This window comes from Bacillus rossius, chromosome 8, assembly GCF_032445375.1.
Source record: "Bacillus rossius redtenbacheri isolate Brsri chromosome 8, Brsri_v3, whole genome shotgun sequence".
NCBI classification, from domain to species: domain Eukaryota; kingdom Metazoa; phylum Arthropoda; class Insecta; order Phasmatodea; family Bacillidae; genus Bacillus; species Bacillus rossius.
The window spans coordinates 70,124,737-70,147,616 of NC_086336.1; the positions used below are offsets into that span (position 1 = coordinate 70,124,737).

Here is a 22,880-nt window from a genome sequence, read left to right on the forward strand (position 1 = left end):
CACAGGCCACCCAGTCGAGACGACTCACAAGTCAGCAGCCAATGAACAGTTTGCATTTGCCCGAGTGTGCGGAGGATATTGGAATCAATCCTGAAGGTCACTGAAGCCGCGAATCTTTCCAGTCTGTAGTGATAACGTCATAAGAAAACATTGATGAAAAATTGCATACATTTTAATTTAAAAATATTATTTACAGTTTTTTTGCAAATTTAATTTAAATAATTTGTTTAATTATAACCACTAACAATTAAATAAAAGGCCGCCTTGACCTGTTTGATATTATAGAAGATTTTCTCGCACGGTGGTTGGCCGGTTCTTGCACGCTCGGCTCGGGCGGAACGTGACAATTTTTCGTGCGTGCAGCCGGCGTTCATCGATTTATAAGACGTTATCAAGTCAAAAAATATTCTTTACTTTTACAACAGATTCCTTTGGAAACCAATTGCCAAGAGATATTTTATAACACTACAAGACAGTTATTGTAACTTCGTACAACACGTACGACAGTGTAGCCGGGCATATACTAGACTTTCTGGCAGGTAATATGGCCTTAATGACAGGAAGAAGGGAAGGGTATGATAGTCTACAACACGGTCTTTAGCGGGAATATGTGAGTTACGCGTTCATCTGTAGTTATAGGAATACTTATTGGTGTTGTAATATCGCGAAATAAAGTTTTGTTTCTAAATGTTGTTGACATATAATTAACATTGACATAATTGATTTTGTCGTGGTTTTTCTGCGAATAAGCATAGTTTGTTTCTTATTGTTGTCGACATATAGGTAACAATGACAAAGTTTTTTTTTATTCTTCTGTGAATAAACATTCCCAATACAATATGTCTTCATGTTCAGACTGTAGTAGACAGTTTGAACTTAACAGTAGTTTGCGCAGACATGTGCCTAAAAGTCAATCTGGTATTAATTCCGTTCCAAGACAAAGGAATATCCTCAAGGTGAAGGTTCGCATCAGTGTGAACTGTGTGAAAAGAAATTTGCACAGCTTTCAACACTTGGAAGGCAACAAAGCGAGACACCCCCCCCCCCCCCCAAAGCCACGTGGACGCGCCAACAATAAGTAAAAAAAAAAAAGTTGTCAATTGCAGCATTTGTGACTTCACTTCTGAAAATAGGAAATCACGATTTAATATTATCGTACTGTGCTCTACATTGTTGCGTTCTGAATATGGAAAAAAATGTGATCATGAGAACGTTGATGATTGATGAATAATCCAGTCGGGGGAGGGGGAGTGTTTCCCGCAGTGTGTTTGTGTGTGTGGGGAGGGGGGGGGGAAGCGCGCGAATGCGCAGATGTGCCTTGGCTCGTAGTACGGGCCTGTCTTTAGGCGCTGGTGCTGGAACAAAGGAACATGTTCTCCGAATTTAACTGTTTAGCCCACCGCTAGTTTGTGAGATCTGCAGGTAGTGATTTGTAATGTCACAAGGAGGGTACGTGCAGCAACTTTCAATTTGCCACAAAACTTTACGTTTGTTATTTTTATAAGTTATAACATTACATTAAGAAATTTGTAATTACTATAAACGGAAAATAGTCTATCCTCTATCTATTAAGGCCGTAGAGCAAGCCTGCTCGCTGGGTTTTACCGGGAACAAGCACAACAATTTGCAGTACAATTATCTGGATGGCATTTAACATTAAGTGCCATCTGTTGACAGGGGTCGCAACTACCTTAGTCCATTTAACTTGGTTTGAGCGCGTACAGAAGTTCTGTATTATACGAACAATCGTTTTTGTAACTTTACAAACATTTTATTATCTTTGAAAGCTTTGTGCAAATGGGAGTGCATGACTTGATGTAAGCTTTTGGACATACGCCATTGCTGAGCACATGTATGTGTGTAGAAGAAAACTACAAAAAACCCAAAAGACAAAAATACAAATTAAGCAAAAAAAATTGCTGTTGTCAACAGGATATAAACACCACATAATATTCCATAACAGGAATATGGTCAACAAACAAAGAAAAACAAAGAAAAATGGACTATCTGGTGTTTATATCCTGTTGACAACAGCAATTTTTGTCTTTTGGGTTTTTTGTAGTTTTCTTCTACAGACATACATGTGCTTAGCAATGGCGTATGTCCAAAAGCTTACATCAAGTTTACGTACATTTTATTCTCTTACAAAAAAAAACTATTTTGTAACATTCACAATGTTTTTTTAATGTGAATTTATGTAAATATAATTCTGGCCGCCCCGTGGAGGCGAGCGCGCGCGTCACAAGGAAAAAGCGCGCCTCGCGCGGGGCGACTGGCGGCTGGTTGGGCGGCTGTGCTCGAACTGAAGGACAACGTGAGACGCTGGCTCGCGGACATGCAGTGTGTTCGCGAGTTGCGGTGGTCGGCGGAGAACGCCGAGACAGGCAGACGCGCGACACCAGGCGTCGAGCGGAGATTACATCTTCACAGTCAGGCTTGCTGTCCTTTGGCAACTAGCGCAGAGTTTTAATTCCCCCCCCCCCCCCCCCCACACACACACACACATGATCAGTCGGAACTGTCAGTTAAAATCTGATCAGCCGGAACTTGAGGACAGTGGTGGACTTATCGGTCGGAACTGATGGACCGTCCTCACACACGCCTAATGCGCGAGGAAATTCAAATTTTGCGAGCTGCCATCAGTTGTATATAATAGACGAAGCTGGTGCAATGTTATTCTTATGGGACTACTATTTTTTGGTTTGACTTGATGTAAGGTTTTGGACATACGCCATTGCTAAGCACATGTATGTCTGTAGAAGAAAATTACAAATAACCGAAAGACAAAAAACACAAATTAAGCAAAAATTGCTGTTGTCAACAGGATACATACACCACATAATATTCCATGACAGGAATACGGTTAACAAACAAAGGGAAAACAAAGAAAAAATGACTACGAGAACGAAAAAAAAAAAAAAAAAAACACAAATCATGAATTGAACCCCAAAACAATTCAGCACAACAGTTGAAACGAGACAAAACACAACAAAACGAAAAGACGAAACAAACACAATAGTTTTCCATACATGTGCTCGGCAATGGCGTGTGTCCAAAAGCTTACATCAAGTCATGCACTCCCATTGCACAAATCTTTCAAAGATAATATTCGGTGGTGGCTTCTCGATGGTAGTCAATGGGAAGACGCACCGCAGTCATCGAGCGCACACCTCATGACGAAGGTCCCCGTGACGCGGGACGAGGTCACGCAAGGCTAATCAGTCCCCCGCTGGTGGTCGGCCTCCGCGCCGCCCAGTCACGTCCGGCCAGGGCAGTCGACGGGGACCCCGCGTCGCCGCGCCACTGTCCGCGCGACCTGGAGGAGGGGCTGTCGCGGTCTCTGGGTGAGTGCGCCGTGCAGCCGTGCAGCCGTGCAGCCGTGGGCTAGAGAGCCCTCAGTCCAAACTGCCGAGTGTGCGGCGACAGCGTCTCGAAAACAATCAGTCCGTCAGTCCAACAAGCCGAGTATCTTGGGCAGACATCTTAGTTTATACGCGTTGGTCGCTTTATTATTATTATCATCATCATCATCATTTAACTGAATGTGCAAATGCAATTTGCAGCATCCGAAGTTTCGTCCGTGCTCTGCGATGAAACGATGCATCCAAAACAGCAACGGCAAACCACGACGCTGATCGGGCGCGTGCGGGATCGTCCAGATCGGTCCGAACTGTCAGCTCGGAATGAGCGGTCCGGACTGGGAGCTGGACCGATCGTGTGGCGAGGACGTTCAGTGAGGACAAGTGATGCCCGAATTTCGTGACAACAGCGACGGCTGACCTAGCATCGTCAGAGACGCCGACATGCGTGTTGTGCGCGAGAGGAAGCAGCGCTGCGTTCACGGAGGGCGCAACCACTACAGAAGTGCGCCTGATGAGAAGTGCGGCTACCTCGCCGTCGCTCTTGCCAGTCGGCACCGAGTCCGTGCGCGAGTTGTCCAGAGTCCAGCCCCGCCTGGCCGGGCCACGCGCTCCGACAGTCCGAGGGAGCTAAGGGTTACTCTGACTGGCGCATCGCACGCCTCTTCGCTCCTATAGACACGTGAACGTAACAAACGGTAACCAATGAGATAGCATTTCTAGGTTACGAATTTACGAGTTACCTGATTAGCGACAAGGAATTCTATTATAATAAGTAAAAAAAAATTGTCGATTGTAGCATTTGTAACTTTACTTCTGAAAATAGGACAATTTTGATTGAACATTTTCGTACTGTGCACGACATTGTATAGATCTTCAGGTAGTGATTTGTAATATCATAAGGAGGGTAACTCCCACAATTTTGTTTCCTAACCTTACTAAAAACTAAGTGTGTTTGGGAGGGGTCCGGGTTAGGAAGTCATAATTTTTTAGATACAAAATATTACTATTTAATCATATTTTCCTAAAAATATTAAATATGGTTTTAAAAATAAAAAAATCTTAACTATAATTAAAATTCTTACTATGATGACATTTTCTCTCTCTCTCTCACACTCGGTCAGTCTTCACTTTGTTACGTGTCTGTGAATTTAGAGAGCCAAAAATTTTAATGAAAAAAATTTTTTTTTTTAGACTTGGTGTCTACCATCCTGGTAAAAAAATTAATTATATATTTTTCTGGGCGGCTGGAGCATAAACGAGGAAACCAAAAGGTAACAAGACTAGATTTATTTCAGAATATTCTCGATAAAGGTACGTGACCAGTTAGCGGTAAACAAGAAGAATGAACAGCAAACATCCCAAGTTAAAATTTCTTTAAACATTAAAGCAACAAGATAAGTATGCATTAATGGCAAACCAGCATTAAGGCTTAGAAGTAAGGCTCATAAGGATAAATTGCCCAGAGAGGTCCTTCAACCACGGGAGCCAAGGGAAAACACACGCTTCTGCATGGATGTACCTCCGCCTAGCCGCGGACTGCCTGCTCCTGGGAGACCGACTCTTCTGTGGACTCCTCAGACGAGCGCCGAGCAGAGAGGGTTGCAAACCTCCAAGCCTCCAAGCCTCCAAGCCTCCAAGCCCCCAAACCTCCAAGCCTCCAAGCCTCCAAGCCTCCAAGCCTCCAAGCCTCCAAGCCTCCAAGCCTCCAAGCCTCCAAGCCTCCAAGCCCCCAAACCTCCAAGCCTCCAAGCCTCCAAGCCTCCAAGCCTCCAAGCCCCCAAACCTCCAAGCCTCCAAGCCTCCAAGCCTCCAAGCCTCCAAGCCTCCAAGCCTCCAAGCCCCCAAACCTCCAAGCCTCCAAGCCTCCAAGCCTCCAAGCCTCCAAGCCTCCAAGCCTCCAAACCTCCAAACCTCCAAGCCTCCAAGCCAGCCACTCCTCTCTGAAGTCGCCGATGCAGAGCGACAACTGGTAGCTTCATGCTTCATTCAATCAAAACACCCTCAAAATACTTATATCGGCCACGTTAATTTTAGTTGGAAGTATTTAAGGCACAAACTTGCATTAAATCCACTCACAAAGTCAGAAAAAGAATGAAATACGGCGATGATTGGTCACGTGTCACATATGGAGTAATTTAAAAATGTGTATATTTTGTAAGACCAATTAGAAAAAAAGTTATCATTGATTATAGTTATCCCTTAACGTCTTTTTTCCAGAGACACGGTTTTTTTTTTTCATTTTCCCCGCACACCGTGCGAGAGAAAATCTACTGACACAAGTAATTTATAAAATGTAAACAGTTTTTATTCAAATCTAACCCTCAATCGTTTTGTTAAGAATGAATTTTTAAGTTTGACCTTCCATTTCATTGTATCAGTTGATTTGCTTCAGGATGTTCGGGATTGATGACACACTTTCCTTCAAAAATGTAAAATTTCCAGCAGTATTTTGAAATATGTGCGAGTGTTCCTTTTTTGATCATTTGAGAACTGATTTATGTATACAGGTATGACCTGTTGATATTCGCACTCCAGTCTCACCACGGTAATTATATCCGATCTTTTGTTTTTCCAGCTGATCCCTGGCTGAAATGGCGGCTATAATACATAAAGTCATCGAGAGCTACCAGTACTTAAATGAAGATTTCGCAGGTAGGTGGACTCTCATACGGTTTTTGTTCTTCCAACTTTGCTATTTAACTTATTCGTAAGTGAAGCATTAACCTGGACACACTTGTGAACCAAAATGCACGGGAAGTTTAGTCGTTTCTACGGCCAAGCCAGTGATGCAGCTTGGCTATCGCTTTTTGAGCATTCGAGATCAATTACCTTTTTTTTATTTTAAATTCTAATCAGGGATTATTGAATGGAGTAACTCCATGCAGAAACTGTAAACAATGAACAGCAGAACACTGTTATACAGTGTGTACAGTATTGTGAAGTCTAGCCCAGTTGTTACGTATAGCGCGAAATGTAACATCCCTTACCAGTCACATAAGTTTTGTGAGGTCTGTTTCTTTGTTAGGCTTCAGCACTTAGTTCATGAAGCAATATTTTTTTATTATTATTTCTGGCTCTGCTATACTCCTGTATGAACTAAGGTTATTTCTATTTTTAGTTAACGTTAACTGAAACCAGCCGGAACAAAGCTGTTGTGTTATTGAACGACTGTGATTTGCATTAAAAAAACCACCCCAACACAAAAAATATTTCTTCCAACCATAAGAACGAGTAAACTTCACAAAATTTTGCAAACTATCTTGTCCTACAAAAAATGTTTCGCAAATATTATTTCTTCTGTAAAATTAAAAAAAGTAAATTTAAAAAAATCGGGTGTGGATGCCGTGACAAATGCCACCTGTTCATTGCTTGCCAACATGAGAGACTGTTTGCCCATGACTAACTGCTTCTGAAGTTGAGGTTCCCTCGTTGATTTCGCCACACAAACCGAAGGTTAACAGCTAAAACAATCAAAAGGTAAGAGGCTTTTAGAGTTTTAGCGTATAGTGGTATGAAACCGAAACTTATTTGGGGGGGGGGGGGGGGGGGTTATGTATCTAGACAATCCACAATTCTAACCTCAAAATTGAGGAGATGCAAACCATCTTGGTGACCATTTTATCGCGATGAATGATCACCAGGGCCATGCATATTTCGCGAAAAGATTCCAAGAGCAGCTGAAAGTTAGAACACTGTAGCATCCTCTGTGTTTCGTGATTGGGTGAGTTTCTTTCAGGCACATGACGGTTGTTAAAACACCAATCACAGTAATTCAGAGCGGAAGCAAACGCGTCCTGATTGGCTCGGTCGAACAAGGCAACGACTCCTCTCGCAGACGGCCGCCAATCACAAGGAAGAAGCCGCTGGAGCCCGTATACCTTGTTGCAGTCTAACAGGCGCTCATATTTATTCGCGAAAAATGCCTGGCCGTGATGATCACCTCTGCCTGCAAGAGATCTCAGCTGTGGCCTCTGTTGTGCTCGCAGACCCCCGCACCAAGGACTGGCTGTTCTTGTCGTCACCGTGGCATGTGGTGGCGATAGTGGCGCTGTACCTGTACTTCTGCCTGCGCCTGGGACCGCGGCTCATGAGGGACAGACAGCCCTTCGACGTCGACAGGTTCATAGTCGCGTACGACCTCTTCCAGATCCTCATATCGGCGTGGCTATCTTGGCAGGTACGTCCCCGCAGTCCGCCACTGACTGCGACACGCCGGGACTCGGGGATATCGATAGTTTTTAACTCGATAATATTGCAATAGATAATATTACCATTGAATATGTATACACATTCAATGCTATTACTCATATAAGTTCTTTTTTTTTCTGCAGGTATCGTATCGAATAATCCTAGATATGATCAATCTTTATTTATAATTGTTTAGTAAAATTATTTATAATTTATTAAAAATGTTACTTCAATAAAATGAAATAATTCAAATATTATCTTTGAAAGATTTGTACAATGGGAGTGCATGACTTGATGTAAGCTTTTGGACATAGCACGTGTATGTCTGTAGAAAAAAACTACAAAAAACCAAAACACAAATTAAGCAAAAAAGCAAAAATTAAGCAAAAATTGACCTGTTGACAACATAATTTTTTTGCTTAATTTGTGTTTTTTTGTAGTTTTCTTCTACAGACATACATGTGCTTAGCAATGGCGTATGTCCAAAAGCTTACATCAAGAAATAATTGAAGAATGGAAAATAATCTGAAATATAATAATTGCAGTGGCATAACTGAATTGGCTGCATAATTGTGACGCAGCCTACTTGTGTGCTGAGAGGGAAGTGATTTGATACTAGTACACGATCCACTTGGTCAATATCAACACATCTTTTCGAATTATTTGCTTTTTAGTGTCGTCTTTCGTGGTGTTTTTTTTTTTTAGTTAGACTATGACTTATATTTGTAATAACTTTAGTATTTAATATATTTCTTGTTTTCTATTATTCTATTAATTATTTAATGTGAAATATCAATGCAAAGATAGTAACTTAGGAAAATTATCGATTCCTCAAGGTGACGATATTTTTGCGATACTTTTATGAGTGCGATAATTTTTGATGAGACGAAATATTCCTGCATGGTGTTAAAAAAAACCAGGGATTGAATTGTAAAAAAATTCAAACTCTTTTTTTTTTTTACTATTTACACTATCAAACCTTTCCATCATTATGTTAAACCTTGCTCCAAAACAAACTTTAATACGAACAATTATCAGAGCACGGGATTAAATAAAGTGATTGAATGGTAAAAAAAAAGCACAATTAATTGCCATAGTAGGCAAAGTATGACATTATTTTTAAGTTATTGAATTCTGGATTTATTGAATTAATATCATTCGAAACATTTTCGCTGCATCAAATATGAAGAGAGAAAAAATATATCGATCATTTTGGAATATTGGTGAACACATACGATGTTGTGCACATTATGTTTTCAAATGTTCTAGAAGTTTCCAAAACGTTCCAGAAGAAATAGGTACTCTGAATCCTACCCGCGCTTGTATGCTGTGCCGAAAGGGTTTTTTTACCTCTCGATGATTCATGATATGCCATAGCTCATGGCAGCACAACTTTCAACCAATCTTGTATATTTAAAAATGTATTTAAAACTCATATTTCCTGACATGCACCACAATCTGTCATACTTGTAGGTTTATGCTTTACCATTGCAAGAGTGGATATACTAAAGTGTTGCCTATACTCTCATGATCAGTGACTGTTACCATGGGAAAAGGGGAAAAGGGGGGGGGGGGGTAGGTTAAAGTAGGACCCAGCTCTTTCCCTTGGAATAAAAGTAACCCTCACTGTGGAAGAAACTGAACTGTAAAACAAAGAGGATAAGCGTAATAATAACGCCAAAACTATGTTTTAAAAGAAAATTGTTGGAATAATTTAAATTTTTAAGTTTATTGTTTCAAAAAATTGAAGTTATTCTTCCTGAAAAATTAAAAACAAAAAAAAAATTCAAAAAAATTATATCAATCTGTGGCTGAATAGTTAAACTGATGACGAGATTTATGTAATATTTAAGTAAAGTTTTATATACTGTAGTAATTCATGTATTGTACGTTACCTATAAATATTAATTTTTTACTTTTTTTATACATAGATTTCTTTTCTGGAACAATGTTATACTTTATCATATATTTAAAATTAATGGCTCTTTTCAACTTTAAAATTTATAAAAACTTGCGTAAGATTTCTAAAGTTAATTTTATTTATTTGTCATTTGTTTTTAAGTTTTAAAATACTTACATTAGTTAAAATACCGCTCGTATTTTAATGTGACTATGCGCTCACACACAAGCTTGCTTTTGTGAGTGATAAATTTTCCTATTTAATTTAGTGGATTTTAACGAAGGTTCAAAAAAAGAGTAAATAAAAAATATTATATCATATGCCTGGACCACCTAGTGTGGTGAATTGTGTATACGGTATAACCCCCCTCCCCCCTTTCGCTAACCACATGCGAAAAATTTCGCCATTGCAGTGAGGTACGCCTATTTGGCGACACACACATACTTTTCATCATTCTAGCTTTTGACGTGACAACGTCTAAAAAATCGATGAACGCCGGCTGCACGCACAAAAGTGTCCCGTTACGCTGTGTCCCGTTACGCTCATTGTACGCTTGCGCCGCATCTATCTCTCTTCCACTCGATTGGAACAACCATCGATTTGACTTTTTCGAGGCACATTAAACTTGAAACACTCCCATTCGTTTCCTACTTTTACCATCATCGTCCTATCCTTAACAGAATAACACAGATTGGAAGAAGTTAAATAGCAAACATGTACAAAAGTTATAGTTAAAATAATCTCTTCGTTAAAGTAATAAACATATTTTAATTAATGAGTGCAAATAAAAGTAAATTAATCAGTTAAATTGTAGATTTCATTTCACTCCTTCTTTGTATCCATGCAAAATAATGATAATTCAATAAAAATGATTCAATTTTATGCATAAAACTATGCAATCATTTCATAAATGTTTTGTTATGACGTTGTCACGTTAAACTATCGTCCGTAAACCGACTTTACAGACAAACAATTTTTTTTTTATTCAATCAATGTTTCAAAATGCTTAGCACCGTGAAAATAACAATTCTACACGCGTGTGTTCAGGGCGTGTTTTACGGCTTCCCGCGGCACATCAGGTTCTTCTGCGAGCCGGTGGACTACTCCACGGACGAGGTGAACCTTCACGTAAGTGGAGCACGGCGAAGCACGGCTTGCCGAACTCTCCGCGGAGTTCAGTCGGCAAACGATCAGGAAGTTGTCGTTCAAGCGTTATCTTTATTTAATCTATCGTTAGGGACACCTGTATTTCGCGAACACATTTCGTGTCAAGGTATTTCACAAAATACTGTAGCTTTTCTCCTGTGGTTATTGGCTGAGGTCGGTGAGAGGTGTCGTCCCGCTCTTGACGGGGCCGATGAGAATGTGGTCACCGTACTGCTGCACCCTCACAATTCGCCATGACTCTTAGAAAAAAAGCTACAACGTTTTGTGAAATACCTTGACATGAAATGAAATCGCGAAATACAGGTGTCCCACTATCTATGGTTAGGGACAGGAAAAATTCGCGGGTTCAATGACCTCTAGCATTGAACTCCATAGTTCTACGTACACTCAGTCAAATGTCACCCACTCATTGGCTGCTGTCTTGTGAGACGTCCCAACGTAGCAGTCTGTGATTTGATGCTGCTTTAATTGAGCTTTTCTCATTGGCCCAGAGTCATCCAGGTGAGTTGTGAGCCAATACCAGAGGCAGCACTGAGGTATAACTATTTTAATTCTAGCCTATCGCGAAATGAATCCGTGAATTTTTCCGGTCTCTATCTATGGTATAGAGACCTGTAAAATTCGCGGATTCATTTCGCGATAGGATCGAGTCCAAATACTTTTGACGTCATTTTGCTTCAGTGATTGGGCCACAGTTTATCTGAAGTACTCTGGGCCAATGGAAAATCTTTAACGGAAGAATTAGCGAATCACGATCATTCCAGTCAACAGGTGTTACGAGTCGGTAACCGATCAGCAGATGTAATTTGCACGAGTGCGTAGAGGATCATGGAGTCTATCCTTTAGGGATTTGAAATCGTGAATTTACAGGTCTCTACTAATTCGGTGTACAGACTATTTACAGGATGTCCGTGAAAGACCGGACTTTTTTTTTTGGATCAGATAGAGAATAATTTTCTGAGACAGGAAGTCTTTGCCGATTTTTGATCTGACCCATAGGTAATTAGTAATTAATTAAAATAGTTAACCAATGATGAGCGCGCTCTAAGAGAAAGGAGAAGATTGCTTACCGGGAGAGAGAGAGAGAGAGAGAGAGAGAGAGAGAGAGAGAGAGAGAGAGAGAGAGAGAGAGAAGCGCGAGGTACTACTGCTTACTGTCTCTCACGGCGCGCCAAGGGTATAAGGGGGCAAGCTCTTAGAGCGCGCTCATCATTGGTTAACGATTTAATTAATTACTAATTACCTATGGGTCAGATCAAAAATCGGCAAAGACTTCCTGCGTCAGAAATTTATTCTCTATCTGATCCAAAAAAAAAAAATTGTGGTCTTTCACGGAATACACTAGATATATCAAAATTATTGAGTAATTTAGCTATAACTATTTGTTTTGTAGGTTCTTGCTAAGAGGATTAATTTTGATGGCTGTTCTTGTAACTATATTTATTTGTGTGGTATTTTATTGGAGTGGAAAATGTTCTGGTTGAGCTGAAGAATGAGGTAAGAAGGTAAGAAGTTACAGTGCAGGATGTAGTTCAGTTCGGTTGGTTTTGTTTCCCCAGATCGCCAGCATGACGTGGCTGTACTTCATGGTCAAGGTGTTGGATCTTCTCGACACGGTGAGTTGCGTGGGCCGCGCACCACGTGGCGACGGCTCCCAGCCAATCCGAGCACAGGTGGACCACGCTGGGCTGTAGCTTGGCTTCTGGGATGTAGCCGTGTCCTTGGCGAATAATTCACCGACGTTTCGGTCGACGGATACCTTACTGTAGGTAACTGCCCCCTGATGATGGCGACTGCAATGTCAACCGAAACGTTGGTGAATTATTTGCCAAGGACACGGCTGCATCCCAAAAGTCAAGCTACTTCAGACAATGGCCGTGAAAGCCTGCGAACATTCTGTAATATATTTCTATAATGTCGACGGTATTATTTAAGTTTGCTGCTGACTCACAACAAATCTTTGTGGATAAAAACTATTAAGACTTAACAAAAAAAAAATATACAAGTAAATTATTGAAATTATACTTCTTTAGGCGAGTTACAAAAAAAATGACGAGTAAATTTTTACGTTGCGCGTGCACCATGCAATCAAATTTTCACAGAATGAAGAAGAAAAAGGCTACACACAAATAAAAATTATATATGTGCTTTGAAATCCTATAGTCTAGTGGTTGATAGTGAGAGACCGGAAAAATTTTCGGATTCATTTCGCGATAGTCTGAAATTCATACACGTATACCTTAAGCTGCTTTTGCTATTGGCTCACTGTTCGTCTGGGCGACTCTGGGTCAACGAGAAACCCTCAACCAAAGAAGTGACGAATCACGAGCCTCCCAGTTGAGACACCTCACAAGTCAGTAGCCAATGAACAGGTGACGTTTGCCCGAGTGTGCACAGGATCGTGGAGTCTATCCTGGAGGTCGTAGAATACGCGAATTTTTCAGGTCCCTATTGATAGTGAATACTTTTCCACATCATTTCAAACACATTTTTTTTGTAAATGTTAGTGATGGGAATTGTGTTTATAAATGTCTCCGAGTGACGTCAGGCGGACCACTATAGCTTGTCCTCATCTGCTTCCACTAATTGCCACCCTGAGGGGAGTGCGCTGTCGGTGGCGTCTCGATATTCCTCACCGATATCGATATCAATCTTTGGTATCGATATTCCAATAATATCGACATACTCAACAACGAACAATATCGTTATTTTAAGGAAAGAGATCAAGCAAATTTATATTTCACAATCTATTTTATACTCCTTCAGAGTATTCTCTAGCTCTGTTAAATGCTTCAAGCGACAGGAGAGTACTTGGTTAGGAACTTGGTTTAACAATGTTTACATTCGTGCAGCTAGCTATTGTTGACAAAGTAGAATATTTTGAATCAGAAACGACAACGTTACAGTTTTTTTTTTTAATTTGCACTAGTAAAGGTATCTTAGACTGAATGATGATTTTTTTTTTGCGAATGTGAAGCTAAATTAGTGGTGTTTTCAGTATACTTCACATCCCTTAATCAATGTTCAAGTGGCGATTTTCTGATTATTATCCTAAAAAAAGTGCCAAAGCTTACTTACTGCTGGAGCCATTTTTTGTTCGTCGCACTAAATGTAAATATTTCACACAACGAACTTTACAATAATAATAAAATTAACCCAAAGTATTTGTAGAGAATTGGACTGAGCTATACACATTACACATAACGTTCTTTGCAGAGCTAGTTTGTTATTGTTTACTCTAAGGTAATAATGGGAGGTACAATAGCATACCACTATTCAACCTCCTTGGTTTTTATTACCGTTCCTCTACTGGCTACAGAACATACAACAGCGCGGCGATCTTTAACTTTACAAGTAATAACAGGATGATAATAATGTAACTTTTCATGAAGTGTGTTATCGAAACCCGATATTTGTATGTTTCTCCCCATATTACGATAACATCGTATCCTATGTATCGATACAAAATAGCAAACATCGAAACGAAAATATCGATAGTTATTGATAGAGACCGGACAAATTCGCGGATTCATTTCGCGATAGGCTAGAATTCAAATAGTTATATCTCAGTCCTGCCTCTGCTATTGGCTCACAACTCACCTGGATGACTCTGGACCAATGAGAAAAACTCAACTAAAGCAGCATCAAATCACAGACTGCTACGTTGGGACGTCTCACAAGACAGCAGCCAATGAGTGGGTGACAGTTGAATGAGTGTACGTAGAACTATGGAGTTCATGCTAGAGGTCGTTGAACCCACGAATTTTTCCAATCCCTAGGTATTGATGTAGATAGTAACGCAACATCCCTAGTTTCGTGGCGCTATGTCCTGGACTGGGGACTGCTGTAGCGACACTGCGCGCTGCGCTACACTTGTGTCGCGACACTTCTCCCCTCGGCCACTGACTGTGGCGCTATGTCCTGGACTGGGGACTGCTCTAGCGACACTGCGCGCTGCGCTACACTTGTGTCGCGACACTTCTCCCCCCGGCCACTGACAGTGGCGCTATGTCCTGGACTGGGGACTGCTCTAGCGACACTGCGCGCTGCGCTACACTTGTGTCGCGACACTTCTCCCCTCGGCCACTGACTGTGGCGCTATGTCCTGGACTGGGGACTGCTCTAGCGACACTGCGCGCTGCGCTACACTTGTGTCGCGACACTTCTCCCCTCGGCCACTGACTGTGGCGCTATGTCCTGGACTGGGGACTGCTCTAGCGACACTGCGCGCTGCGCGACACTTCTCCCCTCGGCCACTGACTGTGGCGCTATGTCCTGGACTGGGGACTGCTCTAGCGACACTGCGCGCTGCGCTACACTTGTGTCGCGACACTTCTCCCCTCGGCCACTGACTGTGGCGCTATGTCCTGGACTGGGGACTGCTCTAGCGACACTGCGCGCTGCGCTACACTTGTGTCGCGACACTTCTCCCCTCGGCCACTGACTGTGGCGCTATGTCCTGGACTGGGGACTGCTCTAGCGACACTGCGCGCTGCGCGACACTTCTCCCCTCGGCCACTGACTGTGGCGCTATGTCCTGGACTGGGGACTGCTCTAGCGACACTGCGCGCTGCGCTACACTTGTGTCGCGACACTTCTCCCCTCGGCCACTGACTGTGGCGCTATGTCCTGGACTGGGGACTGCTCTAGCGACACTGCGCGCTGCGCTACACTTGTGTCGCGACACTTCTCCCCCCGGCCACTGACAGTGGCGCTATGTCCTGGACTGGGGACTGCTCTAGCGACACTGCGCGCTGCGCTACACTTGTGTCGCGACACTTCTCCCCTCGGCCACTGACTGTGGCGCTATGTCCTGGACTGGGGACTGCTCTAGCGACACTGCGCGCTGCGCTACACTTGTGTCGCGACACTTCTCCCCTCGGCCACTGACTGTGGCGCTATGTCCTGGACTGGGGACTGCTCTAGCGACACTGCGCGCTGCGCGACACTTCTCCCCTCGGCCACTGACTGTGGCGCTATGTCCTGGACTGGGGACTGCTCTAGCGACACTGCGCGCTGCGCTACACTTGTGTCGCGACACTTCTCCCCTCGGCCACTGACTGTGGCGCTATGTCCTGGACTGGGGACTGCTCTAGCGACACTGCGCGCTGCGCTACACTTGTGTCGCGACACTTCTCCCCTCGGCCACTGACTGTGGCGCTATGTCCTGGACTGGGGACTGCTCTAGCGACACTGCGCGCTGCGCGACACTTCTCCCCTCGGCCACTGACTGTGGCGCTATGTCCTGGACTGGGGACTGCTCTAGCGACACTGCGCGCTGCGCTACACTTGTGTCGCGACACTTCTCCCCTCGGCCACTGACTGTGGCGCTATGTCCTGGACTGGGGACTGCTCTAGCGACACTGCGCGCTGCGCTACACTTGTGTCGCGACACTTCTCCCCCCGGCCACTGACAGTGGCGCTATGTCCTGGACTGGGGACTGCTCTAGCGACACTGCGCGCTGCGCTACACTTGTGTCGCGACACTTCTCCCCTCGGCCACTGACTGTGGCGCTATGTCCTGGACTGGGGACTGCTCTAGCGACACTGCGCGCTGCGCTACACTTGTGTCGCGACACTTCTCCCCTCGGCCACTGACTGTGGCGCTATGTCCTGGACTGGGGACTGCTCTAGCGACACTGCGCGCTGCGCTGCACTTGTGTCGCGACACTGACTGGCGCAAGTCCCTCGCAGCGACGCGCAGGAGTGTCCTTGTTCCAGGTGTTCTTCGTCCTGCGCAAGAAGGACAACCAGGTGACCTTCCTGCACGTGTACCACCACGCCATGATGGTCCTGGGAACCTGGGCCGCTGCCAAGTACTTCGCGGGTACGTCAAATAACACCATCAAGATACATTCCATTTTACCTTCATTCAATGGTTCTTTCAATAGACAAGATTAATTCAAGATGTAGTTTTGGACACCGATAGTTTTTTATTATTAGAGACCTGAAAAATTCGCGGATTCGTTTCGTGTTTTGCTAAAATTCAAATAATTTACCTAAGTGCTGCTTCTGCCATTGGTTCACTGTTAATCTGGAGAAATGAGGGCCTATTAGAGACCCTCACTCATAGAAGTGTCGAATCACAGGCCACCAAGTCGAGACGACTCACAGGTCAGCAGCCAATGAACAGTTGGCATTTGCCCGAGTGTGCAGAGGATATTGGAGTCTATCCTGAAGGTCATTGAACCCGCGAATTTTTCCGGTCTCTAGTTATTATACTGGAAGTCAAAAGCAACCTCAATAACAGAAAAGAAAGATAAATATGCAAACACACAGAAAACAAGACAAATTCTGGCGATGTTAAAAATTAAAAATATAGAACCGAAAATATTGTGAAAGGAATTAGTAAAAAAAAAAACTGTTGCAGTAGAAGCGGACACAGGGAGCTAAGAAAGACGAGACAGTAGCAACATGAACAGTAAATGAAGACAAAAAAAACTACTTCCGAAAACACAATGTCAAATAAAATGACCAAACAATATTTCTGGACAGATGAAATGTTCAACACAACTCAACACACAGACGCACAGGACGCGAAGGCACAGCGATGTGACAAAACACGTAATCTGGACACAATGATGATAGCATAGGCGAAAACAGCAGACTTCCTACGACAACAGTTGCGACCTTTTGGAAACTGAGATCTGTTTTTGTCTTTATTTATTGTTCTTGTTTCACTGCCTCGTTGTTGTTAGCCCACTGTGTCCGCCTGTGTTGTTATAATTTTGTAACTAATTCCTTCCACGTAATTTTATGTGCTGACTATGTTTTTAATTTTTTGCTAGCACCTGATTTTGGCTTGTTTTCTATGTGTTCGCTTATTTACCTATATTTCTTGTATGTCATTGAGGTTTCTTATGACTAGAGACCGGAAAAATTCGCGGATTCATTTCGCGATAGGCTAGAATTCAAATAGTTATACCTCAGTGCTGCCTCTGCTATTGGCTCACAACTCACCTGGATGACTCTGGGCCAATGAGAAAAACTCAACTAAAGCAGCATCAAATCACAGACTGCTAAGTTGGAACGTCTTACAAGACAGCAGCCAATGAGTGGGTGACATTTGAATGAGTGTACGTAGAACTATGGAGTTCATGCTAGAGGTCATTGAACCCGCGAATGTTTCAGGTCCCTACTTATGAGTTATGACCTACAGTGTAATCAGTAATAGCGTACGTACAAAATCACATCTTTAACCATAATTAATTTTCATTTGACCAGAAATTCACAAACTACCTCTTTAAAAGTAAAAAAAATGACACCCTTAATATGAGTATAGTAAGGTACCGGCAAAAATTAGCGGATACATTACGCGATAGGTTAAAATTCAAATACTTATATCTTTGCGATCCTTCTGCTACTAGCACATGTGTAGAGACCGGAAAAATTCGCGGATTCATTTCGCGATAGGCTAGAATTCAAATATTTATACCTCAGTGCTGTCTCTGCTATTGGCTCACAACTCACCTGGATGACTCTGGGCCAATGAGAAAAACTCAACTAAAGCAGCATCAAATCACAGACTGCTACGTTGGGACGTCTCACAAGGCAGCAGCCAATGAGTGGGTGGCATTTGAATGAGTGTACGTAGAACTATGGAGTTCATGCTAGAGGTCATTGAACCCGCGAATTTTTCCAGTCCCTACACATGTGTTACCTGGAGGACTAAAGCCAATGAGAGACCCTGGGCCAAAGAATTATCGCATCATAGACTACCTACCGAGTTGTGATGTCTCACAAGTCAGCAGCGAATGAACACGGGATATTTACTCAAGTAGGCAAAGTACTGTGATGTCTATCCTGGAAGTCTTTGAAACTGATCCCTATTCATAGGGTCCGTTATTCGATAACAATGTTTGAGTAACCACTTCTACTCCTTGTTTAAAAATGGCTCAGGGTAGCCTAGAGCGCTGTAGTCCAATCATAAACGTGGACCAGACGTATAAGTGCTCCAAGTCTACTTAGCTGCCCAATGAATCCGTGAGATGTTTTAGGCTCTAGCTGTTGAAATAATTTATACAGAATTTCAACCACGATCTTGCTACCAAGATTTTAACTTTCTATTTTATCATGCAACTGTCCAAGGCGCCAGAAATTAACTTCAATCCAAAAGCGAGATCGACATTAACGAGCGATGAAGTAGTTGGGCTTCTGGGTTGTAGCCGTGTCCTTGACGGACAATTCACCGAAGTTTCGGTCGACATTGCAGTCACCATCATCAGGGAGCAGTTACCCACTAAGGTTCTTACCAGTTGTCCTGCCTTTATATACTCTCGCCAACTGGTCAGAATCTCAGTAGGTAACTGCTCTCTGATGATGGCGACTGCAATGTCGACCGAAACGTCAGTGTATCATGCGCCAAGGACGCGACTACAACCCAGACAATGGCCGTGAAAGCCTGCGAACATTATTAACGTGCGATGTTTTGCCTTTCTCAGAATAAATTTTCCTGTTACTAATAATAATTTATATTATAATGTAGTATATAAATAATAAAGAGTATGTCTGCAAGAATTGTACTCTCCAGTAATTCTCACAATATCATCTTTGCTAAAAAAAAAAAAAAAAAAAAATTAATGGACAGTACCTTAAAAATTATCTGTGCACATGCTGTGAATACATTATTAACACCAAACTATGACAAAAGTGTGTTGATAAGCCATACAAAAAAGAAAAGGATTATAAAGAGCCTGGGGGTTAGCCTGCAAGGCCCAATAAAATGAATTATTGTAATTTTTAAAGAACATGTTTGGCATAAATGACTACATCAATAAAATAACAAATTTGTAATAAGTGTATTTACCAATTCTTCCACAGTATATGAATTATCTGTTTTTGAAAATCTGAAGTCAAACCTAGCAGCTTGTTACATCAAGCAAAAAACAGTGGTGCGAATAGGGCATTGTGGTCTTCTCAGCTAACCACAAAGTAGAATTGTTGTTCTATCAGTGCTAGTATTTTAATAAACAGAATTTTCTACCAGATTGGCCAACACAAAACACTTTCAGCTTGAGTATTCACTCTATGGTACTTAAGAAGAAAGAAAATACTGATTCTAGGTGTGGTCATCTCAGGTAATCACAATGCCTCTGTAAAATTTCATCTCATAAAATTTAAGGACCATTGAGTGCAAACAGTTTGCAAAAAAAAATATATGAAAAAAATATTAGTAATGGCTCTAACAATAATGTAATAATGCATAGACTGCAAAATATAATTTGAAACATGTTTTTTCCCCTAAAAATGTTCAATATTCACAATTAAATTTTGTGAAAAAAAAATATATTTATTTTTAGTTATGCATCTGTTTAACTTTATTCAATTTCTTAATGTAGCTGTAATAAAATACGCAGTTTTCCTTCGTGAACAGCACCAGATTGTATTTTGTCTTTTTGTTGTTGTTGCAGGAGGACACTTTCTTTTTTTGGGGCAAATGAACTCCATCGTCCACACCGTGATGTACAGCTACTACCTGCTCGCAAACATCCACCCTGCGTACAAGAAGTCGCTATGGTGGAAGAAATACATCACGCAGTTACAAATAGTAGGACGAACACACGTATTTGTTTTTCTGGGATTGGATGGCGTTTAAAGTTAAAAATATTTTATAACTTGTCTACCAATATTTTACATTTTTTTTTTTAGATAATTACAGCTATTTTTCAGTTATTACAATTACCATTATTTACCGTTGTAACCAATATCGTATATAATTTGTTTTAGCAAAAATAACTGTTTCAGTCATGATTTTTAATGTTTTTGTCGGAAAAAATCTGTAATATCATTAGACTGTAATAATACATATCCACGCCGGCGGTTCTATGCTCATGACGGCGACCGTGTGCGAGTAAAGCCACTGCCTTCTTCAGCCGGGTCAGTGAAGACACGTTTGCTTCCGCGCAAGAGTTACTGTGATTCGTGAGCAGTCAGAAGCTCAACCAATCACGACAACACGGGGCGATGCTTCAGTGTTTCGGACACACGGCAAGTGACGGTGTGTAGTCACGAACATTTTCAAAAAATCTTTTGCGGACACACGTCATTGCTGGTGTATGCTGTCCGCCATGAAGAAACCTTTAATTACGGACCAAAAAAAAAAAAAAAAAACCTCGAGTACACAAACACACAGAAAACTTTCCAAAATCGGATGATGTCTGATGATGAAAGCATGGACAGCACAGATAATTACGCGGAAGGAATAAGTCAGAAAAAAATACCACAGCAAGGATGAACACAGAGCGCTGACAACGACGAGACAGTTGTAACAAGAAAAGTAAATACAGACAAAACAATGGCCAACACAGAGAGGCACAAGCGAACCCAGCGATGAAACTGAACAGGTATTCTGGACAACACAACTACGATAGCACAGTAAGCTTTATACGAAAAGAAATCCGTTTTGGCACAGCATACAGGTGCAGGTAGATTGCAAAGTTACTAATCTTTTGGAAATTTTTTAGAAACATTGGGAAAATATTTTAATACTTTATGTACAAATTATCCTTTTTTTTCCCCAATAATCTAAACTGATCAATTCAACATTGTCTCATATCTCAGGCAACGAAAAAGTTCGCATATTTCCTTCCAACTACTTCCAGCATTTTCGTAGAATTTCTAGAATATTAATAGATGGAATAGTATTTAACCTTAAAGAGCATTTGATAACTTGCACGTCCTTGGTTTACATTCGTGTGGAATTTAAGTTAGTTTAAAGTAATTAAAAATTAATATTATTTCTATAGGGTACTTTTCGCGAGAAGATTTCTAGACCAGCCGTGAGTTAAAAACGGTGTTTCGTGGTCTACTGCCAGCCAGCCAGTGCGGAAGCAAACGCGTCCAGACAGCACCGCGACTTCTGCGCACGGCCGCCAGTCACATGGGGACAAGCACCGGCACGGGCAGGCCTTGTTGCAGTCTCATGAGTCAGCGGATTATTTATTTTTTATTGTAAGCACTATCCTGTGTTAGTGCTGTAGCCGAGATGGAATGCTTGGAATGTCAGGAATGTCTGGAATGTCTCTGTAATGTCCGGAATGTGAGTAGTGTCCGGAATGTCTGGAATGTCAGGAATGTCCTGGATGTTTGTACGTCCAGAATGTCTGGAATTTAAGGTGTTTCTGGAATGCCCTGGATCTCTGAATGTCAGGAATGTAAGGAACGTCCGAGAATGTAACGAGTGTCCTGAATTGTCAGGAGTGTCCGGAACGTAAGTAGGGTCAGGAATGTCTGGAATGCCCTGGATCTCTGAATGTTTGGAATGTCCGGAGCGTCTGGAATGTATCTGTAATGTCCGGAATGTGTACTGGATGTCAGGAGTGTCCGGAATGTAACGAGTGTCCTGAATTATCAGGAGTGTCCGGAATGTAAGTAGGGTCAGGAATGTCTGGAATGCCCTGGATCTCTGAATGTCTGGAATGTCCGGAGCGTCTGGAATGTATCTGTAATGTCCGGAATGTGTACTGGATGTCAGAAGTGTCCGGAATGTAATGAGTGTCCTGAATCATCAGGAGTGTCCGGAATGTAAGTAGGGTCAGGAATGTCTGGAATGCCCTGGATCTCTGAATGTCTGGAATGTCCGGAGCGTCTGGAATGTATCTGTAATGTCCGGAATGTGTACTGGATGTCAGGAGTGTCCGGAATGTAACGAGTGTCCTGAATTATCAGGAGTGTCCGGAATGTAAGTAGGGTCAGGAATGTCTGGAATGCCCTGGATCTCTGAATGTCTGGAATGTCCGGAGCGTCTGGAATGTATCTGTAATGTCCGGAATGTGTACTGGATGTCAGAAGTGTCCGGAATGTAATGAGTGTCCTGAATTATCAGGAGTGTCCGGAATGTAAGTAGGGTCAGGAATGTCTGGAATGCCCTGGATCTCTGAATGTCTGGAATGTGCACTGGATGCCAGGAGTGTCCGGAATGTGAGGAGTGTCCGGGATGTGGCAGGCGCAGTTCCTGCTGCTGTGCGTGCAGAACTACCCGACCTTCCTGTGGAGCGACTGCGCCGTGAGCGTGTGGCTGCGGCTGTTCCTGTCGGCGCAGAACCTGCTCATGCTGGTGATGTTCCTCGACTTCTACAAGAGGGCGTACCGCCGCACCAAGAGCGAGGCCTGAGCGCGGAGCTCGGCCTCCGAGCAGCTACTGCGTCCTCCTGTCGCAGTGCTCCGTCGCACGACTTCTACCACACACTGTCCAAGGTCACGCGAGTGAATCGCATTGTACATCACAGCTGTTACAAAACTTAATTAAATATATGTTGAGGAAA

The 22,880-nt window shown here is 42.5% G+C and overlaps 1 protein-coding gene across 1 annotated transcript; it reads left to right on the plus strand.

The window, feature by feature from the left end:
- The first annotated feature begins 3,136 nt into the window (after window positions 1-3,136).
- Window positions 3,137-22,880, plus strand: LOC134535409 (very long chain fatty acid elongase 7-like). Its single transcript, XM_063374482.1, has 7 exons — window positions 3,137-3,344; window positions 7,349-7,539; window positions 10,498-10,578; window positions 12,177-12,233; window positions 16,339-16,444; window positions 20,028-20,164; window positions 22,562-22,880. The coding sequence occupies exons 1-7, from the start codon at window positions 3,137-3,139 to the stop codon at window positions 22,727-22,729; spliced, it is 948 nt and encodes a 315-aa protein (XP_063230552.1). The 3' UTR covers window positions 22,730-22,880.

Bases quoted from the DNA above. Each gene is read 5' to 3' on its own strand.
- LOC134535409 (XM_063374482.1), top strand. From the start codon at position 3,137: ATGGGAAGACGCACCGCAGTCATCGAGCGCACACCTCATGACGAAGGT. The intron at 7,540-10,497 runs GTACGTCCCCGC...GCGTGTGTTCAG, and splicing joins CGGCGTGGCTATCTTGGCAG to GGCGTGTTTTACGGCTTCCC. The intron at 10,579-12,176 runs GTAAGTGGAGCA...TTGTTTCCCCAG, and splicing joins CGGACGAGGTGAACCTTCAC to ATCGCCAGCATGACGTGGCT.